The sequence below is a fragment of the Anser anser genome (assembly GCF_964211835.1).
Source record: "Anser anser genome assembly, chromosome: 11".
Lineage (NCBI taxonomy): Eukaryota > Metazoa > Chordata > Aves > Anseriformes > Anatidae > Anser > Anser anser.
The window spans coordinates 19228152-19254553 of record NC_139732.1 but is presented as its reverse complement, the minus strand read 5'-3'; the positions used below and the strand labels follow the sequence as shown (position 1 = coordinate 19254553).

General features: G+C 41.1%; 2 protein-coding genes across 2 annotated transcripts in view; both read left to right on the top strand.

The window, feature by feature from the left end:
• LOC310905350 (polycystin-1-like protein 2) overlaps nucleotides 1-17707 on the top strand; it is a gene marked incomplete at its 3' end in the record, with an annotated part of 40628 nt that extends 22921 nt beyond the window's left edge. The window contains exons 16-39 of the mRNA XM_083851521.1: nucleotides 239-373; nucleotides 990-1215; nucleotides 1602-1867; nucleotides 2071-2463; nucleotides 2662-2763; nucleotides 2948-3126; nucleotides 3630-3776; nucleotides 4271-4470; nucleotides 4622-4848; nucleotides 5447-6047; nucleotides 6680-6908; nucleotides 7677-7998; nucleotides 8349-8445; nucleotides 9083-9223; nucleotides 9882-10067; nucleotides 10943-11270; nucleotides 12261-12394; nucleotides 13194-13321; nucleotides 13648-13808; nucleotides 14405-14615; nucleotides 15380-15481; nucleotides 16628-16803; nucleotides 16897-17000; nucleotides 17487-17707. Of these exons, the coding sequence (XP_083707647.1) occupies nucleotides 239-373; nucleotides 990-1215; nucleotides 1602-1867; nucleotides 2071-2463; nucleotides 2662-2763; nucleotides 2948-3126; nucleotides 3630-3776; nucleotides 4271-4470; nucleotides 4622-4848; nucleotides 5447-6047; nucleotides 6680-6908; nucleotides 7677-7998; nucleotides 8349-8445; nucleotides 9083-9223; nucleotides 9882-10067; nucleotides 10943-11270; nucleotides 12261-12394; nucleotides 13194-13321; nucleotides 13648-13808; nucleotides 14405-14615; nucleotides 15380-15481; nucleotides 16628-16803; nucleotides 16897-17000; nucleotides 17487-17707 (5016 nt within the window). The remainder of the gene's footprint in view (nucleotides 1-238; nucleotides 374-989; nucleotides 1216-1601; nucleotides 1868-2070; nucleotides 2464-2661; nucleotides 2764-2947; nucleotides 3127-3629; nucleotides 3777-4270; nucleotides 4471-4621; nucleotides 4849-5446; nucleotides 6048-6679; nucleotides 6909-7676; nucleotides 7999-8348; nucleotides 8446-9082; nucleotides 9224-9881; nucleotides 10068-10942; nucleotides 11271-12260; nucleotides 12395-13193; nucleotides 13322-13647; nucleotides 13809-14404; nucleotides 14616-15379; nucleotides 15482-16627; nucleotides 16804-16896; nucleotides 17001-17486) is intronic.
• Nucleotides 17708-18038: 331 nt separating this feature from the next.
• On the top strand, nucleotides 18039-26082 carry GCSH (glycine cleavage system protein H). Its single transcript, XM_083851697.1, has 5 exons — nucleotides 18039-18377; nucleotides 21943-22022; nucleotides 23269-23332; nucleotides 24899-25030; nucleotides 25593-26082. Exons 1-5 carry the CDS (start codon nucleotides 18206-18208, stop codon nucleotides 25688-25690), a joined length of 546 nt encoding a protein of 181 aa, XP_083707823.1. The 5' UTR covers nucleotides 18039-18205; the 3' UTR covers nucleotides 25691-26082.
• The last annotated feature ends 320 nt before the right edge of the window (nucleotides 26083-26402 follow it).

The following is a 26402-nucleotide window of genomic DNA, read 5'->3' as shown; positions in this document are numbered from 1 at the left end:
AATCACTTTCAAGGTTTGCGTTTGGCCTATCACAGAGCTAAGGCAGGTATTTAAATCTGGATGCAGGCTCCCTATGAGTACTGTTTGGGTCTGAGTTCAAGCCATATCTTTTCAGCAATTTAGACATATTAATATAATATATTAATATTATATTAATATTATAAATATATAATGGATATATAAATATAATGAAATCTTACCAATAGCTCAAAGCTGATTCTTAATGTCTTGCTAATAGATGGTGAGCTTTGCCGTGAATCCCTTTTTCTCCAGCGACACCAGCTTTGACATCAGTGGAACAGTGGGAGGTTTAAGCCTTACTGGTCTGGATGGCTTGATCATACCAGTCAGCAATCTCAAAGAAAACATTGAGGTAAACCCACTATTTTCTATCCCTATCCCTTTTTCCCCTTTTTCTGTTTACAGTCATTTGTGCTACCATCCTCTGTAAGGTGACTACAAACTGTGGTACTGTGTTCACTACAACATATCATGGGATCATGGGTGCCTGCATTTATGATGGAGGGATTTGTTTGATTTTAAGAATAAAATAACGAAAAGGGTCAGGAAAAATTACTCCAGACTACAGTCATCCCAAAACACAATGTCATGGATGTCAACATCCAACAAGGCAGTACACACATATTACTCCTGTTTGGGCTTCCTAGCCCATGTATAAACTTACATTTAAATAGTTCATATATGCACTTCATGTAGCCGGTATTTCAGTTATAACCTCAGCTCTTACTTACAAAATGCACCAAGGATCACAGTCCTTGTGACGAACCTATGTGGATTTGAAAGGGATTTTTCAGAGGTTAGCTGACAGTATCAAGACAATCATTTTGAAGACAGTATTTTTGTTGGCCATACTTTCCTCATATTATTAAAAAAGATTTTCTAGTGTGTGGCTGTATTGTGCTTATAGATAAAAATAGAAGCAACATGCTTTTCTGTATTTGAAGCTATGTCTTTCTGTTTAAAACCAGATAATGTTACCAAGGCATTCTGCAACTCAGGAAAATAGGATTCTATTGAATCTGGGCAATTTTAGCACTTTCCAAGTCAACGTCACCTCAGAAAACACATCTACAGTGATTTACCTGGAATGTGAACAAGACGTTCCACTAATACTCTACTTAGGGTATGGTTATCGCCCTAATGAAACTAACTATGACCTGAAAAATCATCTGTTCTGTAACAAAACTACTGGAGGTAAGACAACTTGCTAGTGACCCATAGCTTGGGCATTTTGGGCTTGTGGAACCAAAAGACAGAGCTCTGTGCGTGGTCACTACCCACGGCAATTAAGGGCACCCAACATGGACGACGTGGAGGGCTCATCCACAGCTTTACAGGGTCAGCACATCTATATACTTGCAGAATGAGCCCTGACCATAAGTTCAGACATCTATCTTAAAAGAAAGGTCTCAAAGGAGTTCCAATCTGTCATGCTACCGGAGCAAAGAGTGGGATGCTTTGAACAGTGAGCTGCTAGCAATTATTTGATACCTGTTTCTTTCATTTTGTTCTGTTTGTTTATTATATGCAACACAGCTGTATTCCAAATTAACATTGAAACTAAAATATTTATGTTCAAGGTGAGACAAACACCTGGGTTCTTAGCCCAGCAGAACTCATTTTTGGAGAGGGAACTTACTACTTCACGGTTTTACAAGATATGGGACTAGATTCCACAGCCCATGACAGGCTAACTATAGCTGTCACTTGCTTCGCATCCCGCTGTGTATTTTGGGATGAGCAGCAGGGGAACTGGAACAGCCATGGATGTCAGGTAAGTAGAGAGAAACATAGCAATGTTTATATTATTTACTTCAAAGCCAGCCCTTATAACCCTCATCTTGTAGTAAAATGATGGCATTGATCTCACACCATAAAATAACATCATTCTGAGATGTTTTAATAAAATCGAGAAATGAACGTTAGTCCAGGATGGCTAAATTTCAAATGACATTTCCATTAAACTTCTTGGGATATGCTTATACATAAGGACAAACCGAACTATTCTGACAAGTCTGTATCATATTGTGAATGCCTATTTCTGGCTAGACATTGGAATTAATATTCCTGATTGGAATGGGAATAATTCATTCCTGTATTGCAGTTCTCCATACTAATGTACCCATCCCAGCACTGTCTTTTCATTTGCTTGGTAAGTTTTCTTATACTTTGAAGCCAAATGTTTTATCCAGAAATTTTTCTGGTTTTCAGGTAGGACCAAAAACAAGTCCTAGGAACACGCAGTGCCTCTGCAACCATCTGACCTTCTTTGGGAGCTCCTTCTTTGTCATACCCAATGCCATTGATGTTAGCAAAACTGCACAACTATTTGGTACATTTGTGGACAACCCTGTGGTGGTGACCACTGTAGGATGTATCTTTCTGATATATGTGCTTGTAGTTGTTTGGGCTCGAAGGAAAGACATCCAGGATGATGCCAAAGTAAGTCTTCAGCTACTAACGACTGAAAGTATTTAGGCCGATTCCCTCTTTGCCCAGCCTATTTTAAAAGAAGTCTTCAACCAACCCTACTCCCTTCCCTTTGCATAGCTCACAAGATGACCAATTCCTATCCCCAGCTTTAATGCATCCATACTTACCAAACTGCTAACACACCGCTGGTATTGTGTCACTCTGCAGGTGAAAATCACAGTACTGGAAGACAATGACCCCTTTGCTCAGTATCGTTATCTTGTGACAGTTTTCACAGGACACCGCCGTGGGGCAGCCACAACCTCCCAGGTACCAATGGCACTGTGCAGGGAGAGCTCATGCACTCACTTACAGAACTGGAGACATAAAGGAGCACCCAAATGCAATTTCTAAGCCAGAAAGTCCTTAGAAAGCAGGGGGAATATTTCAGAGGAATAATCATATACAGGATTCTGAGATGTGCAAGTCTTCATTTTGCCATCTTACTCTCCAGGTGACTCTCACCCTCTATGGACTCGAAGGAGAGAGTGAGCCACACCATCTAACTGATCCTGATACACCAGTCTTTGAACGTGGGGGAGTGGATGTTTTCCTGCTCTGTACCCTTTTCCCTCTTGGGGAATTGCAGAGTATTCGACTGTGGCATGATAATTCAGGGGACAATCCATCCTGGTAAGCGTATGCAGGGAAATAATAAAGATTCAAAATTATTTTTACAATGACAATAGTTTTCCTTTCCTAGCACTTACAAATTACCCTTTCTACAGTTCTAGAAAGGAAGTTTCTCTTTTTTTTTTTTTTTTTCAGAATGAACAGATCAATTCATAATCTAAACTGCAGGTCCATGAGTGCTTCCCATATTCTGCATCAGTATATACCCCTACTACAACCCGATTCTGTGCTAGAGCAAGACTTTCATCAAACACTGTAGAAGCTATTAAACAAAATCTAGGCACTATGATCAGATGGGAGCTGTAACTGCTCTGGATTAGGTCACCAACCTGAGTACTCAGAGGAACATTTTTCCAGGGCACTGTGCTGTGTGCTCTGTGCCTTACAGCTTACACACAGCCTAAAAAGTCAAAGGCCAGAGGTTGTCCTCCATGGTCCTGTTGAGTCCTGAATTTCAGAGCACTCAGTTACACGTGAATGTGACCTGCATGTTCTCCCTACAGGTATGTGAATCGAGTAGTGGTCCAGGACCTTGCATGGGACCAGAAATGGTACTTCCTCTGTAACTCCTGGCTAGCCATTGATATCGGAGAATGCGTCCTAGATAAAGTGTTCCCAGTAGCTACAGAACAGGACATGAAGCAGTTCAGGTAACGTCTGCTTTATGGCCTTTTTGCTCTTAATAGCAATCAGTCTAGAAAAGCAAGTATGCAAAGATAACTCCCTAGACAAAAATGAAAACAGGGAGATCTTTCAAAAGGCTCCCAAAGGGCTCTGAACAAGGAGAAAAGGAAGGATAGTTAACACAGTCTGACTGTTACTCTAGCAGTTACACCACACTGGAAATGTTGGCGTTAAAGAAGGATAGCTGGACAGACATACGGAAACCCAACCATCTTATCTTAAGTGTAATTTGCCTAGAAATTTATATAGGTACTTCATGACTAGCTTCACCACCATGGTGTGGCCAGGAGGAAAGGCCATAAAGCAGCCACGTAAATCAAGCCATGGTATTTGATAATTTCTCATAGTTAGTATTTCTTCTGACAGTGCCTACAGGCGTGAACAGGTCAGGACCCTGAACTACAGCTTTATTCTTCCCTCTCCTTTCTAAGCACTCTTGATTTCCCCTTCCTCTTCCCAGCAATTTGTTTTTCATGAAGACCTCCAAGGGTTTCCAGGATGGGCATATCTGGTACTCAGTTTTCAGCCGCTCCCCGCGAAGCTCCTTCACACGAGCCCAGCGCGTGTCGTGCTGCTTCTCGCTGCTGCTCTGCACCATGCTGACCAGCATCATGTTCTGGGGGGTGCCAAAGGATCCAGCCGAGCAGAAAATGGATCTGGGTAACAACCATTGTCATTGCTTGGGCAGGAAAATACAGAGATGGCAAAATCTAGAAGCATGGCAGTTGAACAAACAGGCTTTTTCACAAGATACAGACCTGATGGTTCCTGAGGTTATTTTTTACTCTTTCCCTCTGTTTGATCTTGACAGGGAAGATTGAGTTCACATGGCAGGAGGTGATGATTGGCTTTGAGAGCTCCCTCCTCATGTTCCCCATCAACCTGCTCATTGTGCAGATCTTCAGGAACGTACGATCCCGGCCAGCCACGCAGGGCAGAGAGAAGAAGCCGGGAAAGAATGGCCGGGTGTCTCCGAGCCTACCTCCCACCCCACAGGTCACCCACGCCGTCTCGCTGACTCCAGAGGCTGTGACGAAGGTAAGTCCTTGTGGCTGCTCCCCAGTGAGTCCTGCACTGCCCTCTGCTGCCATGCACTACTCGACATCTCCAGCTGAACAGCAGAAATCTTCCGTCAAATGACTTTTAAATTGTCTGAAGCGACAAGCCAAACAAGCTTTGGTGCAAAGCACTCGATTATGCATCTACACAGCCATGGATGAGCACAGGAGGCATCCACCTTCAGAGTGTATTCCACGTGTAGGGAATCCTCATCTTCAGCAAGATCTGCCTCTGTACATCCCAGACTCTAGCATAATTAAGATGTGTGTTCAAAATCACTGTGTTCAGGGGTTAACAGCAAACATCAAGCAAGGCAGTGAAGATAAAGCATATCATGCACCCAGTCTTCCTCCACTTAGATCCTCAGGCGGGTAAGCTGCATTTCTGAGTCCTGAAAACTGTCTTGCTGAGCTTGTTGAAATCTGCCTGCCACTTCCAGCCCTGTAGGATGTGTTGTCCTTATCCATTCTGTGGATTTTAGCAATTGATGCAGCTCCCAGCCAGTGGTGCCTTCTGAAAACATCAGCGTAAGTCACTGCAGCCCGAGTCACTGCTGTGTTGCTGCTGTCTTTTGTAGGACATTAGAAGAATTGCCAACTCACTCTTTAAAGCCCTGAAGACTCCATCACTCACCTCAGTATCAGATCTTGGAAAATCAACTAACATCAACACGCTTTTGGCATTGGTTGAGGACATCATCTGCCACCAGAACAGAGCTGGGCAAGAGTTTTACGATGAGAGCAAAAAGAAGGATGACCCTATAATTGTGACACTAGGTGCTACGGATATACCAGGTAAACAACACAGGGTGACACACCTACTGAAACCTTTTAGTGAAATTGATGGTGACACTGGATGTGAGGACCCAAGCTTTTATATTCTGACTCAAAGGCAATTACAGAATCACAGCATAGCTGAGGCTGGAAGGGACCTCTACAGGTCGTCTAGTCCACCACGCTGCTCAGAGCAGGGCTGGCTGGAGCAGGTTGCCCAAGACCATGTCCAGCTGGATGTCAAGTATCTCCAAGGGTGGAAACTCCACAACTCCTCTGAGCAACCTGTCCCAGTGTTCAACCACCTGTGCAATAAAAAAGCTTTTCTTAGGTTCAGATGGAATCTCCTGTGTTTTAATTTGTGCCCATTGTCTCGTCCTTTCACTGTGCACCATTTACCACCCAGCTGAGTGAAGACACTGAAATCTCTTTCTTTTGCTGTAAATGAAATGTTAGCTATCAGCCTGGTTTCAGAGTTGGATCAGTATCTAGTAGCATCAAGACTCACAAATATGAGTTGTTTCGCAGTCATTTTGTCCTGCCTGTTTTTTCTATTATTGGCCTGGTGCTGTTGCTCCTTTCAGTCTGACTCTTAACTTAGGCATTGATTTATTTTCAATTAAACAGTAATATAAATAATATGTGAACAATATAATAAATAATATATGAACAGTGAACAATCCCACTGATTTCATGAAGACATACATTTGGCTTTCCCAATGAGTATTTGAAGCTACAAAATGCAAAGGTAAATTACGAACAAATTAACACTTGATCTTATCCGACTTTGCTACTGAGGTTTTAGGACTTCTGTCTTACGAAGTTACCTACTGGCAACTGTTCCAGTCCATTCCAGCAGAAGAGTGCTAAGGCTCTAGTAATAAAGCTGCATTACATGTCCTTTTAAATGTCGCTTTGTCACATTCATAATCTTGGGCCCTAATTTTTAAACCCTTTGTACTGAACAGTATTTTAATCTAGGGATAGCCATGCTGATTTTCTCTCTTTTTTTTTTTTTTTTAATTCTTTATTTGTAGAAAAAGCAAGAAGCCCAACTCCAGAGAAGGGAATGTGCGAACGACTGAAATACAATGATTACAACCGTTGCTTGTACATGCAACTCCAGCATGTAGAGCTGGAGTTGGAATTACTGGGGCCCCACAAATTTCAGATGCCTCAGAGTTATACACAAGCTGTTCGTCAGGTTCAGCACATGAAGAACCTCCTGGAGAACCAGATTTGCCCATCAGCGTCCGTCAGTGAGAGGTAACTCTTCCCGTTTTCAGTATAAGTAAATTCAGGTCATGAATTCAAAACTGTCCAGGATGACGGAGACGAAAATAAGTATTGCTTAATATGCGCTAGATAAGTGTTATAACAGCTGTAGAAACATGTCATACTATTATATTACTCTAGGAGCAACAAAGAAATCTCAATGCATTGAACTGTGCATAAAAGAAATAATGACAGATCATTACTCTCTGTCAATTTTGCCTCCAAAACTGAATGTTACAGCACAGTGCCACATGATTGTACAGCACTGAACGTAATCACTGAGCTCCAAAGTCTCATCAGTCTCTAAAAATGCAAGAAGAAAAATGAATAAGTGGACAAAAATATTTCAGGAAAATCTGATAATTACGTTGGAAGTATTGAAAAGAATACCACTAATTATCTTTCTGGCCTTTCTGGTGATCTCACAAGAGATGTATCCAGCAGCTAAAAAGCACTCGTGTGTTTATTTTTTTCATCAACATTTCTACTGGAGGTTCAATAATGCATAAACTGAGGAGCAAATAAGCCCATCATATTTGTTTTGATTTCAGCTGGTGGCAGCACATTTTCTTGTATTTTTGCTTGCTGTATTTTTTGCTATCCATGTATCTATATAACTGCATTAGTTAAAAAAAAAAGAGTATTTTGGTAGAGATTTTAAATCATAAGATGTTGCCAAACCCCACTGAACCTAAAGACTGTGATTTTGGCTTCTGTTCCAGTGCTGAATGATTTTTTCTCTTCTGCTTGACTCTAAAGGTGGTCTCTTACTCCAAGCTTCTCCGGTGGTGGAAAGAAAAGTTCCTCTTCCAAAGGGCTGCCCTGGTGGTTTGTGTTCATTGCCTGGTTCCTTGTGGCAGCCACTAGTGGCGTATCTGGGTTCTTCACCATGCTCTATGGGCTGCATTATGGGAAGGAGAACTCCATCAAGTGGCTGATCTCCATGGCTATCTCCTTCTTTGAAAGTCTTTTCATCACACAGCCTTTAAAGGTGAGATACTCAGAAATGCAGCCACCGGCCAACATGAACTCATTCTGCCATCATTCCAGGAAAAGAGGAAAATGTGTTTTAAAGAACCACAGGATCTAACATGTAAAAATTAAAGTTTTTCCCTTTAAAACTAGAGCTAACACATAGACCACAGATTTCTGTTGTCATTTGTTGGCACTAACTCCATCAGTTTCATCTCCCCTCTTTTGTCAGAATTTAATAGGCGATAAGGTTTCTGACCAAAGAAGATGTACCACACGGCAAAAACAGTTTAGTTAGGCAGTCTCTAGGGCTTGTGCACTATTCTCATGTTTATGAGTATCAGCTGTAAGACTTCCACAAAGCCAAAGCACAGTTATTCTCCTGCAGTACCTGGATCCAAATTCTGAGCTTTTTTATATGAAATGGGCATGTAGTGAATCTGTAGCTGATTCTTGCAGGTGCTGGGATTTGCTGCCTTTTTTGCTCTGGTTCTGAAGAAGGTGGAACATGAGGATGAAGAAAACATGGCCATTGATGGGCCTTTGTCTGCATCAGGTACCTGTCTGTAAAGTAAAAAATTATTTCAAAAAGCGAAGTGCACTCCAAGACTTTTGAATGCTTTCTGCATCAATACGTGACTCACAGTGAGGACTTTGCAGGTTATTTTTATATACCTGAATCTCAGCTGACAAGGTTAGCAGAAAGCACTAGGATGCAAAGGTGCTGTGCCGACGTGCCCAGCCATTAGCGTTCCTAAGATCAAGCTAGAAGTGGGGACAAAGTTTAGTAACTGATTTTGTGTCAGTCCCAGAAAACACAAAGACTGCTACATGATAGACAGATAAATTTTGCAGAACACCTGATGAAAGAGTCCACAAGGTCAAAACATAAAAGTCCTATGATATGAAAGTCCTCAGTTTACATCGTTTTCCACATCCACCATGTGTCCCTATTACCAAAGAGTGGCTTCTGCAATCACAATCCTGCCCAAACAAAGCCTGTCGACAGCAGCAGACAGGAGTCCTAGGGCACAGCAAAGAATACTGTTCAACAGCTTCTTCCCTCACCTGGTCAAGCTCTGAGCACATCACCCTTTAAACAGAAATATTTCCTTTTAATGTCCAAAGAAGTGAAAAGCAGGATACAGATAAATCTGTTGACTGATTCCAGGTTTTACTGCTCTCACCCACAGGTGATTCAAATCCTCTCTTGGGAGCCCGACGAGACAGCAGAAGCAATATTTATCGGCCACCTCCTGCAGCTGATGTTGAGAAAATGAAAATCAGCTGCATGAAGGAGCAGAAAGCATTTGCCCTCATCAGAGAAATCCTGGGTATTTCCCATATGAAGCTTACCTCATTTTACTCAGTAGTACTTTTACATCAGTGAAAATATTGTTCTCTGGGGTAAAGACATTTTGTCGTGTCTTTAGCCTTTCAGCAGCCACTACAGTGTACAGACCAGCTGCTCAGGGGCAGCTGGAGATGAAAGCGTGGCTAAGGCTGGATTTTATGCTAAAGAGACACATTACAGACACAAGAGGCTAAACAAAAGTTAGGAAGGGTGGAAGTAGGTCAACAGTTACATGCAGCTGGAATCAAAAGAGCAAATGGGGGCCATCTTTGCCGGCCACTTTTCTAAGAGGTGTATCTACAGATAGCATTACGTTTTATTGCCTCTGAAAACAATGGCAAATAATACCTCAATACCACTTGGAATGAAGTTAAAACTACTCATTCCCTTAACAGCTGTCATCACTATGTATGTTCGGCCAGCCTTCCCACTTATTTTCTTGACCACTACTCAGATTCCTGCTTAAACCGCGGCACTCTGACTTAGCTTGTGTAAATTCATTAGCGCTGGTCAGTCAGATTCTTGCAAAGCATCGCCTTAACCTAATAAGTGATGGCAGCACTAATCAGTCCTGCTGTCTATTTTGAACAGCAGTGTTCATTCTGAGCTCACCTGCTGTCTCTTGTTTTTTTTTCCAGCCTATGTGGGGTTTTTATGGATGCTATTGCTGGTTGCCTATGGGCAGAGAGATCCCAACTCCTACTACCTAAACAAGCACATCGAGAGCAGCTTTACAGATGGATTCCATGATGTCTACAGTTACCTGGATTTTTTCACGTGGGCAAAAACCACCTTACTCAAAAATCTTTATGGATCATATACAGGTGCAGAGACTGCTTTGATACCACCTTGTTTCACTTCAGCTTGACAGATGCTGAAACATTATCTTTATACATATCCCCAGCTTGTACACGCATATTTGACTGGAGGAGGAGACTATGAGTGCATAAAACTAGGATTCATAATCTGAATACTAGTGGATAACAAAAGCCCCACAGCCTGACCCCAAGTTCCATGTGGCCTGACATTTTCATTATCTTTAATATAACCCACAAGTTTTGCACTGCAATTTTCCATTTTTCATGTTTTACATCGCTCATTTCATACTCAGACATATGCCTCACAGTTTTGCGCAAGCTTCTTCCCATAATTGAAAAACCACAACAGAACGACAGATAGATGGTACTATAAAGCTTTTCCTCGGGAGAGCTGTGCCTGCATCATGGCTCAGGTCAATGGGAGGGATAATTTCGCGCTATCACCGTGTTTCTATCTAGCCTTATCTAGCAACAGATGAGAGCCGTGTTCCAGCTCCCATTTCAGAGTAACTGTGAAAATACATCGGCAGAGCTGTTGCCTGGGCAGGACAGGCAATAGCCAACTGTGGCCAAGGAGCAGTGCACACAGCTCCTTTGCTGCGTGCCTCCAGGCAGGCTGCTGTTCTGCAGGCCTCTCTTTCCTTTTCTATAAAATATAGACAGATAATAATACTAAACACCATTATCCGTGGATGTTATCTAAGAATTGACTTAAAATCAACACAAGGACTTAATTTTCAGGACTGTTTCGCTTACAGAGTTCTTTAAAAAGGAATCTGTAGCAAAATATTAATGTATCAGTGACTCATAAATGAAATGAAGCAATATTATCAGTGGTTCTGTCATATTGCCAGCGCTGCTCTTTTCCCTCTCCCGATCAGGATTCATCACAGACGGCAACTCCAAGCTGGTGGGTAGTGCTCGAATTCGCCAAGTAAGAGTGAAAGGAGACACCTGCCCTGTTTCTCCCAGACTGCAGCGTGTGGTTCGGGAATGCCACGCTCCGTACTCCCTACAAACAGAAGACACATCGGACTACGGGGAGCACTGGAACACTTCGGTCTTCGCTAACTCCTCTGACGTGAGCTCAGCATGGCAGTACCAGAGTCAGTCCGAGCTGAGAGGGCAGCCCGTCTGGGGCAAACTTGCCGTCTACAGGGGAGGGGGATACGTGATTCACCTGGGAACTGATCCTAACAATGCCTCCAGGTACCACTTGGTAAATTATTAGCGAATCCTCTGATAAGGATTCATCTCAGATTCCATCCTGAAGTTCGCTAGCATGGATTATGCTGAATATTGTAGGTTTGACTGTGCTGCCTCCAGTGTAATTTATACTTTTATCATATTTCTCCATGTTAGGTAACAACCAGGATCACAAATTATAGTCTGCTTTTCCTAATTTACACGCATAGATCCCAGATTTACATAGCTGCAGAAATACATAATGTTGAAAAACTAGAAGAACAATCCTATCAGTGTAGTGCTAATCCATCATTGCATCTAGGCTGGCCTTTAACTTCTTAAATACTGCATTTTCTAAGGGTGTGTCAAAGATGGTGAGAAAATAATTTAGCCTAAATCTTTTTATGTTAATGTTCTGTTATCTCATTATAAGCCTCCACTTGTTTTCCTATCACAGTAAGATCTGTGAAGCTTCTTCATCTCTCTGGTGTTTACGCTCTCCTGATCCTTACAGACAACTGAGTTTTTACCTAGAGGGAGGAGAATTAGTGCAATGTGTGTGAATATGAATAGCAACAGGGAATACTTTTAAAAGTGAAATAATAGGAAATGAGGCCTTGAAATCCGGGCCTCGGCAGAATTTGGCGGACAAGAGACATGAGATAAATAAGCAGGAAGTTGTATCCCGCAGGGGTGGCGTTCCAAACCTCTTATCTCTTACAAGTTATCAGAGATAGCTGTGTTTGCACAGGAACTCCTGTGAGGTAAGAGACCTGATGCATCTTAGGTTTAGCACTGGCCAGAGTCTGGTACCTGATTCTCCAGAGGAGCCAAAAAGAAATTTACCACCTAGAGTAAACATCCCCTATCTCCAGACCTAATGGGACAGATTTCCTCCCAAACCTCTTAGCTCTGGTTTGCTCTTTCTCATGAAAATGTCACACTTCTGTTCTCCATGTGATACTGCCTCTCTCCTGTGTGAGTTAGATCACTGTCTATATTTTTTTTTGGCAGAATTCTCCAGTACCTTTTCAACAACGTCTGGCTGGACACCTTCACAAGAGCAGTGTTTGTTGAATTTACAGTCTACAATGCCAACGTGAACCTGTTCTGCATTATAAGCCTGATGTTTGAAACCAATGCTTTAGGTGAGAACCTTTTAAGTCACCTAGTTCTGAAGACAGCAAGCAATATATCTACAGAGTGCATATTTACGTACTGACAGTGTTTACCCAGTTCTTGATTCAGTAAACAGGTTTTAATAAATCTCCTCATAGCAAAATCAATGCAAAGAATTACAAACCATTTAGGAATAAATGTAGGTGTAGTACATGCTGAGCACCACAGTAATACAGACCATAATGGCATACATCATGTTTGCTCATGCTTGTTCATCTGCTGATGAAGAAAACACAGTGCTGACACTTAGTCTAGAATTACACAACAGGAACAAGAAAAAATATGTTTCCAAATCATTTAAGTTGATCAATACACTATCAAGACAAAAAGTGCAAATAACAAAATCTGTCTTTTCTGTTGTAGAAGACATAAAATATGGCCATGTAATCATATAATACTTAATCTGGATACAACAGTGAAACTAGATTCTGGTTTGAGTATCATACAAAAATATTTGATCTGAGCAGTAGCCTCCCTCAGGTTTCTCCCAGTACTGGAAAATGCCCAAGTCAAACCACAAAACTGAGTTCATTTTCTTTTTAGAGTAAGATTCAGCTTTATATCTCCAGGCCCTCCTGTTACATCTTTGCATTTGTAGTCTAATCCAAACCACATATAGTCAAGTCTAAATCTCAGTTTGATGGCTGGATTCAGACTCACATTGACATGAATGTGAGTACGGGGGTCTTATTAGTGAACTTAATTGTTTGAATGAAAACAGAAAGCTGTAATTACTATAGCACTGAGGTGAGCATTGTTATTTTTTAGGGGCCTTCTTCACAAGTGCAGAGCTGCAAAGTGTCCGTCTCTACCCATACACCAACAGCCTCCACATCTTTGTTGTTGCAGCAGAAGTAATTTATTTCCTCTTTATTGTGTACTACATGGTAGTACAGGTGAGATGCAACGGAAAATTCTCTTGACAGCATCACCTGGCTTTGATTTCATTTGCAAAGACTTTAGGACTATACTTGATTTCAGTAGTGCTGCTGCTGGCTTGCACCAAAGGATGATTGAATCGGATACTCTATTAAATAATAGGAAGGTGACATTTTATTTGGCTGGAATGCTTCTTTTGAGAAGACAGTGTGAAATTAGTGCAAGATGTAGTTTCACTGATGTGCACTAGCCTGCTTTATTGTGGAGGGCATAGCCCTAACCTTTAGAGGTGTATTGTATGATATGGAGTCAGACTCAAACTGTCGAATTCCTGTTTCCATAGGGAAAACTGATGAAGACTCTGAAATGGAGATATTTCCACAGCAAGTGGAATCTCCTGGAGATGGCCATTATATTGATTAGCTGGAGTGCCCTGACAGTGTTCGTGAAGCGCACGATCCTCGGGACTCGAGATATCAGCTACTACCAGGAACACAAAGAGGAGTAAGTACTAATGCTAGCAACTACTACACTAGCTCCTAGCTGCAGTGCCGTCTTCTGAGTCAAGAAGCCCTTCTGCTACAGGACATCCAGCCAGCTAGTGCATAATCTGCCTCGTTACCTGCTGTAAAGAAACATTGGGTAGAGGACAATAATGGCTTATTTTATACAGAATGGAAAATAATAACATTTGCTAAAAACTGGTCACAGCTGCATAGCACCAGTAAGCCCATCCCCTTCAATATTCACATGCATGAAAGAACCTGTCTTCCTTTCTGAGTCAGAATTTGATAGCAAGGTTGTACCAGCTACCTTTAACCTATGACTTCCTAAAAATGAGCCGTTTGTGGGTTACAGCCTGGAGCCTCCATCAGTTTTAGCTAATGCTCTTAAAAAAAAAAAAAATCTTAAAAAAATACTGTCCTATGCAACTGAGCTTTTTGTGTGCACGCAGCAGGAAGCTCAGACAGGAACTCAAGCAAAAACTCAGCTTAACTCTCCACTGAAAATTAGTTCAGAGTGAGTGGCTTTTCCAGATTTTATGTATTCAAAGGCTCCTATGTGCGTGGTCTAACACATTTTTTCTTTGTTTGTAACAGCTGCGTAAGCTTTAATGAAACAGCGAGAGCTGATGCAGTTCTTGGCTACCTGATTGCTTTCCTAGTGCTCCTCACCACAGTGAAACTGTGGCATCTGCTGCGGCTCAACCCTAAACTAAACATGATCACTTCGACTCTAAGGAGGGCTTGGGGGGACATCTCTGGATTCATCACTGTTATCGCAATCATGTTCCTTGCCTATTCCATCGCTGTGAGTGTGACTGTGGGTTCTGTTGTCTGCAGTCTGCATCTAGGTATTGCCAGGTTAAGTCAATTATTTCTGAATGGTGACAGTGACGTGGCTTTGAAACGTAAAACTGAATAAAGCTGCATATCTAAATCTTCGGTTAGAAGCCTGGAGCCTAATTCTTTGTATAAGTGAAAGAAGTGACAATATCCACCTGCCTGTTTCTTTGCAAAATGAATTTTAGTACAAAAATGGAACACTGGGACAAAAAAAAAAAAAAGATTCTCTGTGTGCAACAGGAGTAACAGAGCAAAGTACAGGAAAAATCATTTTCTGGATAAAACTCAAATTGGGGAGGGTACACAGAGTACCCTTTGCTGTTTGTCTGCTTTTTAGGTGGGAAATAATTATTTTTCTGAATATTTTCCTCTATTTGAGGAATAATAATTACTATGCAAACAAAATGTTCTTTTAATTCTAATGAGATCAGAGAATTATTGGACTGCAACTATGTATGTACATTTACCGTTTTATTTGAAATGTTTTGTGTAAAATTTCTGGCAGAGGGCTATGGGAAATTTGGCATACCTCAATTGCCAAACCACTGAAAAGCTTAAGTGAAAATCATCTGGACCCAAGGAAAAACGTAACGTGAAAGGCAGTCCTGTGACAAACAGGACCTGAGGCAGCTTCATCCTGCCCAATTTCTCACCATCATAGCATTCATTAGCTGATCTTGCAGCACGTACTCTGATTATGATGTAAGATGTGCCTTGTTTCCTCTGCAGACAAACCTGATATTTGGCTGGAAGCTCTACTCTTACAAAACTCTCTTTGATTCAGCAGAGACCATGGTCAGTCTTCAGCTGGGAATCTTCAACTACGAGGAGGTACCCCCTCTGATTTTGAGAAGTTTATCGCTGTGCAATTAGCATCTCAGCTATCAAATGTGCTTTGAACCAGCAAACAGAAGGACTTTCAGTTAGTGCTAGACATGTATCTAATTTTGCAAGCGCCACAGCCTCCTAAAGCAGCCACATTTACTCATTAAATTAAGAAAAAGAGTGAAATATATCTTACATCCCATTCTGAACGTCAGTAGATTCATAATGAACATTTCATTGAGCAAGCTGCTTACATTTTAACTAGGTATGTTACTTATTGACTACAGGAAAACTTTTGAGATAATTTTCTTAGAAAGCTACAGAAAGAAATGTCAGCAATGCCCTTGCATTTGTTCTGAACACGTACCCATCATCTTCTCAAGAAAGGCAATGCCTACCATAAGCGAACTTTGTTACATTTATTTTTATTATTCTTGACTTTTTCATTAAGTTCTTTCAAATCTTACAGTATCCTCTGAATGACTCTGTGGGTTAAGCTCAGACATCTGACTGTGAGGTCCACAGTGGATGTTTTTAGACCATGAATCCAACAGGGTATGGGTAGCTTTGAAGATCAGTAACTGGGCATAACATTTTCAGCTCTACATCCCACTCAAGCTGTTAATCACAAAAAATATATTCCTATGTTATAGCTTACACCAAAATGAGGTTTTTAAATTTTTATACAACCCTTATTTGATATGTGTCCATGACAGTCTGACTGGACTTCTGTGTAAAGACACTGTTAAATAAAAACACTCAGAGAAACACACATATTTTACCTATGCTTTGCTAGCTAGGTCATGATGGAGCTTCAGCTGTTAGTTATTTGGATAAACAATCTCCACACTTATCAAGTTTCAAATCACATGGAACTTTCATACCATTACATTCAAACGCAAACTTTAAAAAAAAAAAAAAGACTTCCTATATTCACATATCATGTATATAAAATATTCCATTATCTTTGTACTATATTGTATCAAATTCAAAAGTGACTAAAGGAGAAAATGTATTTTTAAATATATAATGTATATATAGCATAATTTATTAGCCAGAAGGATTTTCAGAGACCAACTGCCGTGTTAACTGCTTATATGTATTCTCTTTTTAAAAACCAAAATGTGATGTCTTACCTTATTAATACTACAGATCTTGGACTACAATCCAATTTTAGGCTCCTTCTTAATTGGATCCTGCATCATTTTCATGACGTTTGTGGTGCTGAATCTCTTCATTTCAGTGATTCTGGTTGCTTTCAGTGAGGAGCAGAAGCACTACCAGGTGTGTTCATCTGAACTCTTCTGCTGTTCTTTAACATTTATCGTGTAGTGCTTACTCACAATTTAGGTATTCCACCACCTGATGATACCCATGTAAACTCAGTCCTACTTTTAAGAAGTCAACATTTACTCATAAAGCACACTTCAGATTTTCCAGAATTACACCATCCATTCCTGTTCAGGCGAGTCTCTGTTCCGATTTAGTATAAGATCTGTAGCCTTCTGTTCACATACTAAACCCAGTAAGAAGGTTTTAGACTTCTGCCCCAGCTCCACTGAAATCAGTACCAAAACTCTACCGACTTGATGAGTACTTTACAGAGCCTTTTGACAATGCCACTGAGTGCCTGATCTTTTCAAGCTGTTGGTAGCATGGTGTGAAATTCAGGCGAGCACTACAGTACTGTCCAAAATTCCTCTGTATTTTATATAAATTCAGTGGAGAAGAAAAAAATGTTGTTAACAGAAAACAAGATATATTTGGTCTTTCTCATTTACTTCGTCTAGAAATAGTGGGTGGCCAGATGTGTATACCAGTAGCTGCATGGTAGCCAGCTAGTGAAATCCAGGCTCCAGAAAGCAGAATCTCCATCGTCTTTGACAGAGCCAAAGTTTCTTCTGTAATGTAGAAACCCTCAGGCTACCTGGGACTTTTGTCTTTGATAAATATGTTTGCATGATGTTTTGCTTCAGCAGTTATTTGTGCTCTGTTTAAAGTGAAAATTGAGTTATTTGGCATCAAGTAGTGTTCCTCTTAAAGTTTTCTCTAGCTTCAGCAGAGGCTCTATTTGATTCTAGTCTGTCCAGCCTAGTAACTTATTTCTTGTCATTATTTCAGGCTTCAGAAGAGGAGGAGATTGTGGATCTAATGGTAATGAAACTTTTCAGTTTCTTCGGGATTAAATGCAAGAAGGAAGAAAAGCCTGCCAGTAATGATCAACTGAAGTAATCTGTCAACAATTCACAGATAACCATAATGAAGAGCTTCTTTGTTTGTGGGCAAGCGCTTTTACTTTTTAACTATCAGCTGCAGCGGCTAGACCTAGGTCATCGTGCTTCTGACTGAAACACCACAGCCTCCAACACAAACTGTTGTTGATTGATGTTGTAACAAAGTGTTAGATTAAGAAGTTGTATGAAACGTAAGATAAAGTATCCTACGCGTACTTACAGTAGGCCTGACACCTGTATTTAATAAACACCGAGTGTTTGTTGCACTGCTGGCTCAAACCGCTTGCTTTTTGTCAAGCGCGCAGCCCTGGCAGATGGCGGCCAGGTCACCCCCTGCCTCCCCAGAGAAGGAGCAGCCACCGGGGCTTTACTGCACGTCCCTGGGGCTTCCCTGCCTTCATCCCTCCAGCCACACGCGGCTGAGAGCCCGAGGCAGCCCCGTTCTCCACGCCGACCCAACTCCGTGCCTTGGCCACGGCCGCCGCGCCGTGAAGAAATGGCGGCCCCGCCCGCCGCCGTGAGGCACCGCCCCGGCGCAGGGCGCCCGGCAAAGATGGCGTGGCTGGCGGTGCGGCGGCTCGGGCTGGCCCTGGCGCCCCGCTGCCCTCGCCTCACGCTGCGGCCGCCCGCGGCGCGGAGCCTGGCCACCAGCTCGCTGGCGCTGTCCGGTGAGTTGCGGGTAGGGGGCTGGTGGTAGAGGTCGCTGGGCTGGGTGAGCGGCTCCGGGGGTTTTAGGGCGGCCCGGTGCCTGTCGTCCCTTCCCCCGGGGCTCGGGAGCGGGGGCGCCGCCGGCGTGGGGCAGCCCTCGGGTCCCGGTGCGGGCGGGATGTGCGGAGGGCTGTTCGCTCGCTGCACCTGCTTGCAGCGAGCGGTGAGGGCTGGGGTGACATGTCTGCCCCGGGCACGGCGTGGGGTTTAAATGGCAGCCTGCTTCTGGGGCTGCTGGTGTGCCAGGGGGCCGGTGCGGCCCCGCAAGATGGCTGGAGCCCACGGGGTGCAGCCGCTGCTGTGCCATGGTTCTGTCAGCGCAGGTTTCTGGTGCTGCTCCAGTTCCTTGCTCCACAAAGAGTTGGGGGGCAGCCGCTGCCCTGCCTTGGTTCTCGCAGCACAGGTTTCTGGTGCTGCTCCAGTTCCTCGCCCCACAAGGAGCTGGTTCGCTGCCCTTAGCTGGCAGGGAGCTGGGCGAGCTCCTCGCCACGCTGCTTCAGTGGCCTCGTCCCCTCCTGGCCCCAGCTGGAGGCTTTGCAGAGCGGGCAGCGGGCCTGGCGAAGGCACGGGTCGCTCCTTGATGCGTTACGCTGGAGCAGCTTGTCCGAGCATCCAAACAGCGCCAGCAGCAAAAGGAAAAAGGGGCAAAGAAAGCATGGGTAGGGAGGACAGGCCTGCAGCAGCCCTGCGGTTAGACCAGTGCAGGCCGTCAGGAAACTTGAGCCAAATTTCAGGGCCTGGGGCCTGTGCATGCTGAAGAAGGTCGGATCGGCCTCACTGGTGCCTGGGCAGTGCGGCTATGGGAGCGTTACGGTGGGCTTCTGCCCTGCTGCCTGGTGCCCTTCTGCCCGTGGATTTACCTCGTTGCCCCGGGCGGTATCTGCTGCTGTCGAAACTGCCTCTGAATGGAAGTTAGCCACAGCAGTCTGAACACAGACCGTGGTACTCTAGGCAACGGAAATGAAGAACAAGTAGGAGAATACGCTGTGGAAGCAATGACTGCCACTAAGAATGGGCCATAATTTCTCTTCTATATAGCCTTATAACCTAGCTGTTTAACTACTGTCTGCTCTAAGTGAAATAAATAGCATTTATTAGTCATTATTTGCAAACTAGATGGGACAAGAGCTAAGCTTTTTTCACTATTCCAGCTGTTTAATATACCCATTGCCTTCTATAGTTATAACCTGAAGAAATAACATAAATTATGCTTTTGTTTTAGGCAGAGAGGAAAAATTTTGTATGCCTGTTTGTGGAGGTGTGAGTTTTCCTTCACTCTTCAGGTATATATTTATGAAATATTTAATAGAGGCAGGATAAACTAAATGAAGGTCTGAACTTAGAATATGCTAGTTAAGCTGAAACTAAAGTCATGTTGAAATGAATGAAGCTAGAGTAAATTTAGCTCCTCTTCTGAAAAAGAATACTCACAGAAGAGATTTGGTGTGCTTTTGACATCTCATGTCCGTTATTTTGATTTATTTGATGTGCTGATGGCATAAGCTCAAAGTTCAGTTTTTGAGATTACTTATTAACTCTTTCCAGTTTGACCTGGACTTTACTTACAGTGGGTTTTGCTACATGATTAGAATTTTTAATATTTCACTTTTTTTTTTTTTTTAATGTCCTATGAGAAGCGTATGTGCTCTTCCAGCTGTTGAGAACATTTTACTGCTTTGTTTCAAATTGATCATGGGTGTCTCCTTTTTTTTTTTTTTTTTTTTTTAAATCTTGCCTTGTACACTAATCTTATACAATATTTTTGTCCTACATAAAAAGATACTGGCTGGTTTCTTCATGACACACATAACATTCATGTTCAGCTTGGGCTTGATGTTCTGGGTTGTTCTCTGTTCTCATGGTTCGTTGCTCATTTCCAATGAAATTCCTATTACCCATGGGTTTAATGTATTGACCTAAATTGATTTGAAAGACATTTAGTTTCTCTTGTTCATTAGAACATGTCCTGAGAGATTTATGCAGATACCAATAATGCTAGCTGAAATTGTAGCTTTTTTTTTAAAAAGTGGTATTGCATGGAAAAACCCTTATCTTTGCTTATCTTTTTACTCAGTTTTTTATGCTGTACTTACAAAAAAGCACGTTGTGCTACCAACATAAATATGAACGCATATCAAACTTGAGCCATCTTAAAAGACAAACCATTTTTTCACTACAACTGAAACAGCTTGAAACATTACTGACTTAGTTTAAGGATTTTAGCAGATCTAAAGAAAACTGCTTTCCTTCATGCACAGGCTTAGAAAAGAAACGAGGCTTTGTAGAAGCTGAATTTCTTTAGGGGTTACAAGGAGGTCAGCCTAGAAGAAAGGCCCAAGAAGAGAATTTTGGACTCAGAGGGAAGGTCCAGCTGCACCGCTCAGGCACTAATCTCACAGGAAGCTCTGTTTAAGAAGTTATCTTCTTCAACTTCTGGAACATCCCCTGTGCGATTGGACAGGTGCTATAAGTGAACGTTAAAGAGAAAGGAAAGAAAAAATATCTGGGGAAAATCTAGACATGAGGAAAAGGATGAAGCAGGATGAAAGCACTCTCAGAATAAGAAGAAATATTAGGAAGAAAAATATCTGTTTCAATTACTACTTTTGAAGATTTTCCTTATGTCTTTATATAAAGAACTGGCTCTAGCAAAAGTTAATATGAGCAGCCCTGAATCTAACAGATCTAAAATATATCCAGAATTATAGGATTGCTGTGAAGAGATCTAACAGGGTCTTAAATGTGCATATTTAAAATTATTTAGAATAACTACTGTGTTGTTCTAATAGTATTAACAGCAAATTCTTTTAAGTAACAGTTATCTGTTTGAATGGTCTTATTAATTTGACCTATACTAATTGTGCTTAATTTAATGTTGGCACTGATCTGTGTAAAATAGGAGAAATAGACTGTATAGGAAATGTCGGGGGATGGAAGGGAATCAGCCACTTAAACTTTGCAAGGTTAAAATGTAAAGGTTAAACTTAAAGGTTGCAACTTCATTTCAGCTGGTGGCTCTATTTAAGTGCATTGAATGAGGTGCTGTAACGCTGACACTGTTTCAAACTAACACGTCTTTCACACTGGCCTTCTCAGGAATAATAAAGGTGTTGGCAGAAATAAGCACTAAATATGCTTGAAAAGACCCTAAGCTATCATAGAAAAGCGTAAGTGTGACCAAAGTACACGTATATGCTTTGGATTTATATTTTACATTTGAACTAAACTATTCCTTTTATTCCTGTAGTTCATCATTCTCTAGATGATTGCAAAGGAACTAGTAATACTTTCAGGCATAATCCTCCCCAGTGAGCTTTACTATGGCACTAAGCATGTCGTGAGCAGAATAAAATGCTTCTGTAAATTTTAGTTGCTGCTTTGAATATTTTCTGGGAGGTGGTGTGTTGGGAGGGGAACAAAACGTTGGGGGGGAAATAAAACAAAAGGATTAATACCTTTAGTGTATTGTATTTAAGCAAGCAGCATGCCACTTATTTCTGAAATATCAAGTTTGTTTCATTTTAGCCCGCAAATTCACAGACAAGCATGAATGGATATCAGTTGAAAATGGCATTGGAACAGTAGGAATCAGCAATTTTGCACAGGTATCGATAACCCCCCTTTCTTTTCCTACCCAAGTGTGTAATATTTACTTACACATACCTGCTCTTGCCCTTGCTCTTTGGATGGTTACTGTTTTTTTTTATTGGTGTAATTGTATATGCTATATCCACAGAACGAGATTTTTGGACTCGGAGTTATCACATTATTTGAAAAGTGAATGCTGTTTCAGCATTCTGATAAATTCTTAATCACTTTAGATCAAGCTTACAGAGAGCTGAATGTGATGAGAAAGTTACTGGTTCAGCTGAATTTAAAAGCTCTTTTATTACTTCAGGTCTTACAGGCCTTAGGAGTAAGTGACTCTGTTAAGAGGCTACCATGCACTTTTTAGGTCAAATTCCACTTGAACGTAAATGTGGTGCAGTTCTTTTGGCTAAAGAACAATTGTGAATAGAAGTATAACACGGCATATATTTCTCATTTTATAATAGTGGGGGGGATCCCTTTGGATTTTTTTTGTTTTGTTTTGCTTTGGTGCATGTACTTGATTTGGAGTAGTCACAGGGAAATTCAGGACACAGATTTACTGTATGTGAAACTTCAAAAAATCTAGCATGAGAAGCTATCAATGAAGTGCAATTAGTGTTTTTTAGGATAAACAGCATTTCCGGTCATGTTTTGTGCAAATAACGCCACTGCTCTATAAGGTCCCTAGGCTTTTGTGAGACAGGGTACATTGCTCACTGTAGAGGTACAAGCCTGTTCCGGTTGAGCTGATTCTTATGGTGATAAGGCTCCTTATTCACTTGGTAAGGACAAACTGTATGCTTCCAGCTGTCTAGTTGTCCCTGTTCCTGGGGAGAAATCACTGCTTTTGCTTTCAAATTACACTAAAAGAAAATTCTTTGTGCCTTCTGCCAAAAGCCTAATTCCCTAAAATCACTGGCAACTTTGTCCTTTAAAACCGTTGTTGCGCTAGCTGGCGTTGAGAAGATAAGCAGATGTTCTCTCTCGTTCTGCATGATGAAATCTGTATATAAGCCTTGTAACTCAGCCTGAGGGTTATTAACACCGTAATAGATAATTAATTAGGCATTTGGGTCACCTAACATTTTTTTCAAGTGAAATGTTTAAAAAGACAGAGTGACAAATACACAATACTTAAATGATATCTGTGTTTAGAGAGGGAGATGACGTGTTTACATTGGTTCTAGAGTTATTGTATCAGATCTCTCCTACCTATAGTTTCCTTAGTGTGTGCCTTGATGCATTTGTTTTTCTTTTAAGGAAGCACTAGGAGACGTTGTTTACTGTAGTCTTCCAGAAATTGGGACAAAATTGAGTAAACATGGTAAGTTTCAGCTCTAGTTTCTAATGATACTCATTCTACTCATCCTACTCTCCCTTTCTTAAGTCAAATTTTATCAAGTAATCTTTACGTTCATTAATACCGTTACACATCTTCTGGATGCAAAATAAATTCAGGTATTTGTATGACTAGACACAACAGTTTTCAAATACTCATTGGCGTACCACCCGTGATAGCAGAAAGTATTTATTTTTAAAACTGTGAAGACTTTTACTTAAAAATCAACTATTTTAGATATATTTTTGTAATAATTCTGTCTATACTCTGCTTTTAAAACACAGGCTTTGATTTGGACTTGCTTGTGTGTAGGCTGGCTTATCTGTGATTTTGCAGTTATACATTTCATGAGTTACTTGTTGTGAAACACTCAGATTTAATTGATAGCAAGCTCTAATTTTTCTGTGCATATACACAATAATTTATGCGTATCGGTTGTGTCATTAGCAACTTACAAATTGTTACATTCTTAATCATTCAGTTTTTGCAGTTTTCAGTGTTAAAGAGTGTTTCATTCCAGTGTTAAGAGTGAACATTAACAGGTAGAAAGGAAAAGCCTATCCCTGCAGTGCACAGAGCACTGCCTTGCTAGTGTATGAAAAGATTGCTGTGAACTGCAGACATTGTTGAAGAAAAGTATAAATTTACCGAGGTAAAGTAGCAGGCCTTTCTTTTGCCATCCTTCTTGTGTAACAGGTCTGTGTCAAGCTGTTCAGGCCAAATCTGTTACATCACATTGAATAGTGAATGTTTGACAGAAGTTCTTTCTGTTTAGGGTTTTAATTAACAAACTTGTAGTTTTGATTTATCTGAAGGAATTTCATTTCCATTTACTTCTCTTTTCTGCCCGTTCTGGCGTTACTCTAACTCCGAGTTTTCCCAGAACATGCTGTTCTCTGAGTCCCTGTGCTGATGCCTATCTGCTTTTCGGACAGCTCCATGTTCCTCCGGCCTCAGCCTTGTTTGTTTATGGTTTAGAGCTACTCTGGCTAAGGTTGCTCCAGGCACTGTTTCCATATGAAACAGAAAAAAAGGAAGAGCAGCTGGGTGCTTCCAGTGTGGCACTTCGGAATACTAATGAGTGTTTTCCAGTGAGTGCAAGTGTACCATTTGATGGGGTTTTTGAAGAACAAGGGAGGCTCCTGAAATCGTGGCTATTTTGTAACCAAACTATGCATAAAAAGGTCTAAATTGTAGATAGGTGGTTTATTTAGACGTCTTGCTGCAATAGTTGGATGTAGTTCCTTCTAACTCTGCGTCATATCATGTTGTAGGGCTTTAGCCAAAGGATTAGCCAAATGTAAGAAATTTCCATTCCTTTTATAACAGCCAGCTAGCCAGTATTATGCAAGTCCCCCACAATAACTGAGGAGTATAAACGTCAAATTTAGTACTGCCGATCATTTCATAAAGTTGGTAACTTCAACCTCTTTGATAGTTTTCCTTGCTCAACATAAAGGCCTTTTACTGATAGGCCATCACTAGAATGACTGAAACTAAATTGCTTTGTGTATTCCCCTTAAAAGCATCAAATCGTGTTCTGTGTTTCAGATGAGTTTGGAGCTCTGGAAAGTGTGAAAGCTGCTAGTGAACTCTACTCTCCTCTCACAGGAGAAGTGACTGACATTAATGCTGCCCTTGCCGATAATCCAGGGCTCGTCAATAAATCTTGTTATCAAGATGGTAAGATGTCATGGTTTTTATCTTTCAATACCACCTGGATCCTGGCAGTCTTGCTTGCTAACACAAATAGGTCTGTGATTCCTAGTTCTTCCAGTTTAATGGTATGGAGGCTTAAAATAGAATATATTGAATGTAGTTCAAGCACAATAAAATTTATAGCATAAAAAATACTATTGTAGTCTTGTTGATAATTTATTTTCAAGGTGTTCTTTTCAGACATAGACTGGTTTTATTTAAATCTCTTTCCCTTGATTGCATTTCTCTTTTTTTGATCCTGTAACAAGTCGTGATCCTGGGCGGTCAGGGTCTTTTACTCTTCCTGTACAGCCTCTCTTTAACACCAGTGTCGGAGACAGTACCAAATTAGATAACCGATTTGACTTAAAAGGCCACTTCAGGCTGTTTGTTTTTAAAAGTATTGAAACACTGTTTTGCTGCACAGGAAGTCCTGTTGATTCTGTTACAGAGCTTGTAGGAGTATCTTTCTAAGGAAGTAACGTGAATGAATCTTTGGTTATAGGATATTAGCAACTGTTTTTTCTTTTAAATCTCCTAACTACAGGTTGGCTTATCAAGATGACTGTGGAAAACCCTGCTGAACTTGATGAACTGATGAATGAAGATGCCTATGAGAAATACATAAAATCCATCGAGGACTGAGCTGGAATAATCAAATAAACCCATATAAAATATTTCAACGTAGTTTGTCATCAATTAATGAAGTAGAGAATATCCAGTTTTGGCAGCCTGAAAAATATCACTGATGTTCACATATGCAGACCATAAATAATTGCAGTGATAAAATGTTTAACATATGCATACCTGCAAGGGATTTTTATTCTAGATTGTCTGATTTATGTAACTTCAGGATGTAAAAAAACCAACAAAAGTGCCTCTCTAACCTCCTAGTATTTTGTACTAATTATAGCTGCAGAGATGATACCAAAAGAAAAGCTATATCAACTACCTCTTTGCATGATTTTTGTTTACTTCTTTGAGTAGTGAAATAAAGAAGGAAAACATGAAGGATTAATAAATTCTGTAATCAACTAGTTCTGCCTTTCCGAAGGTATAGTCCTTGTTTTCTGTTTCACTGTGCTTTCTTACAATGCAGAACTCATGCACTGACCATTTATCAAGGTTCTTGAGTGGATTGTTTTGTTTTTTTTTGTCTGGACTAAGTAAACACTACATATGTCACAAGCAATTAAGGAATTCTACATCTTGTGCCTAGCAATTGTGGTGATTTCACAAGAATAAGTACTTTTTGAAAATGGTGTGATAGTAATAGTTTGACATACACTGTAGTAATGTGCGTCGTGAGGATCAAGTAGGCATGTTGCTGTAATGAGGACATAAAAGGAATGAGACT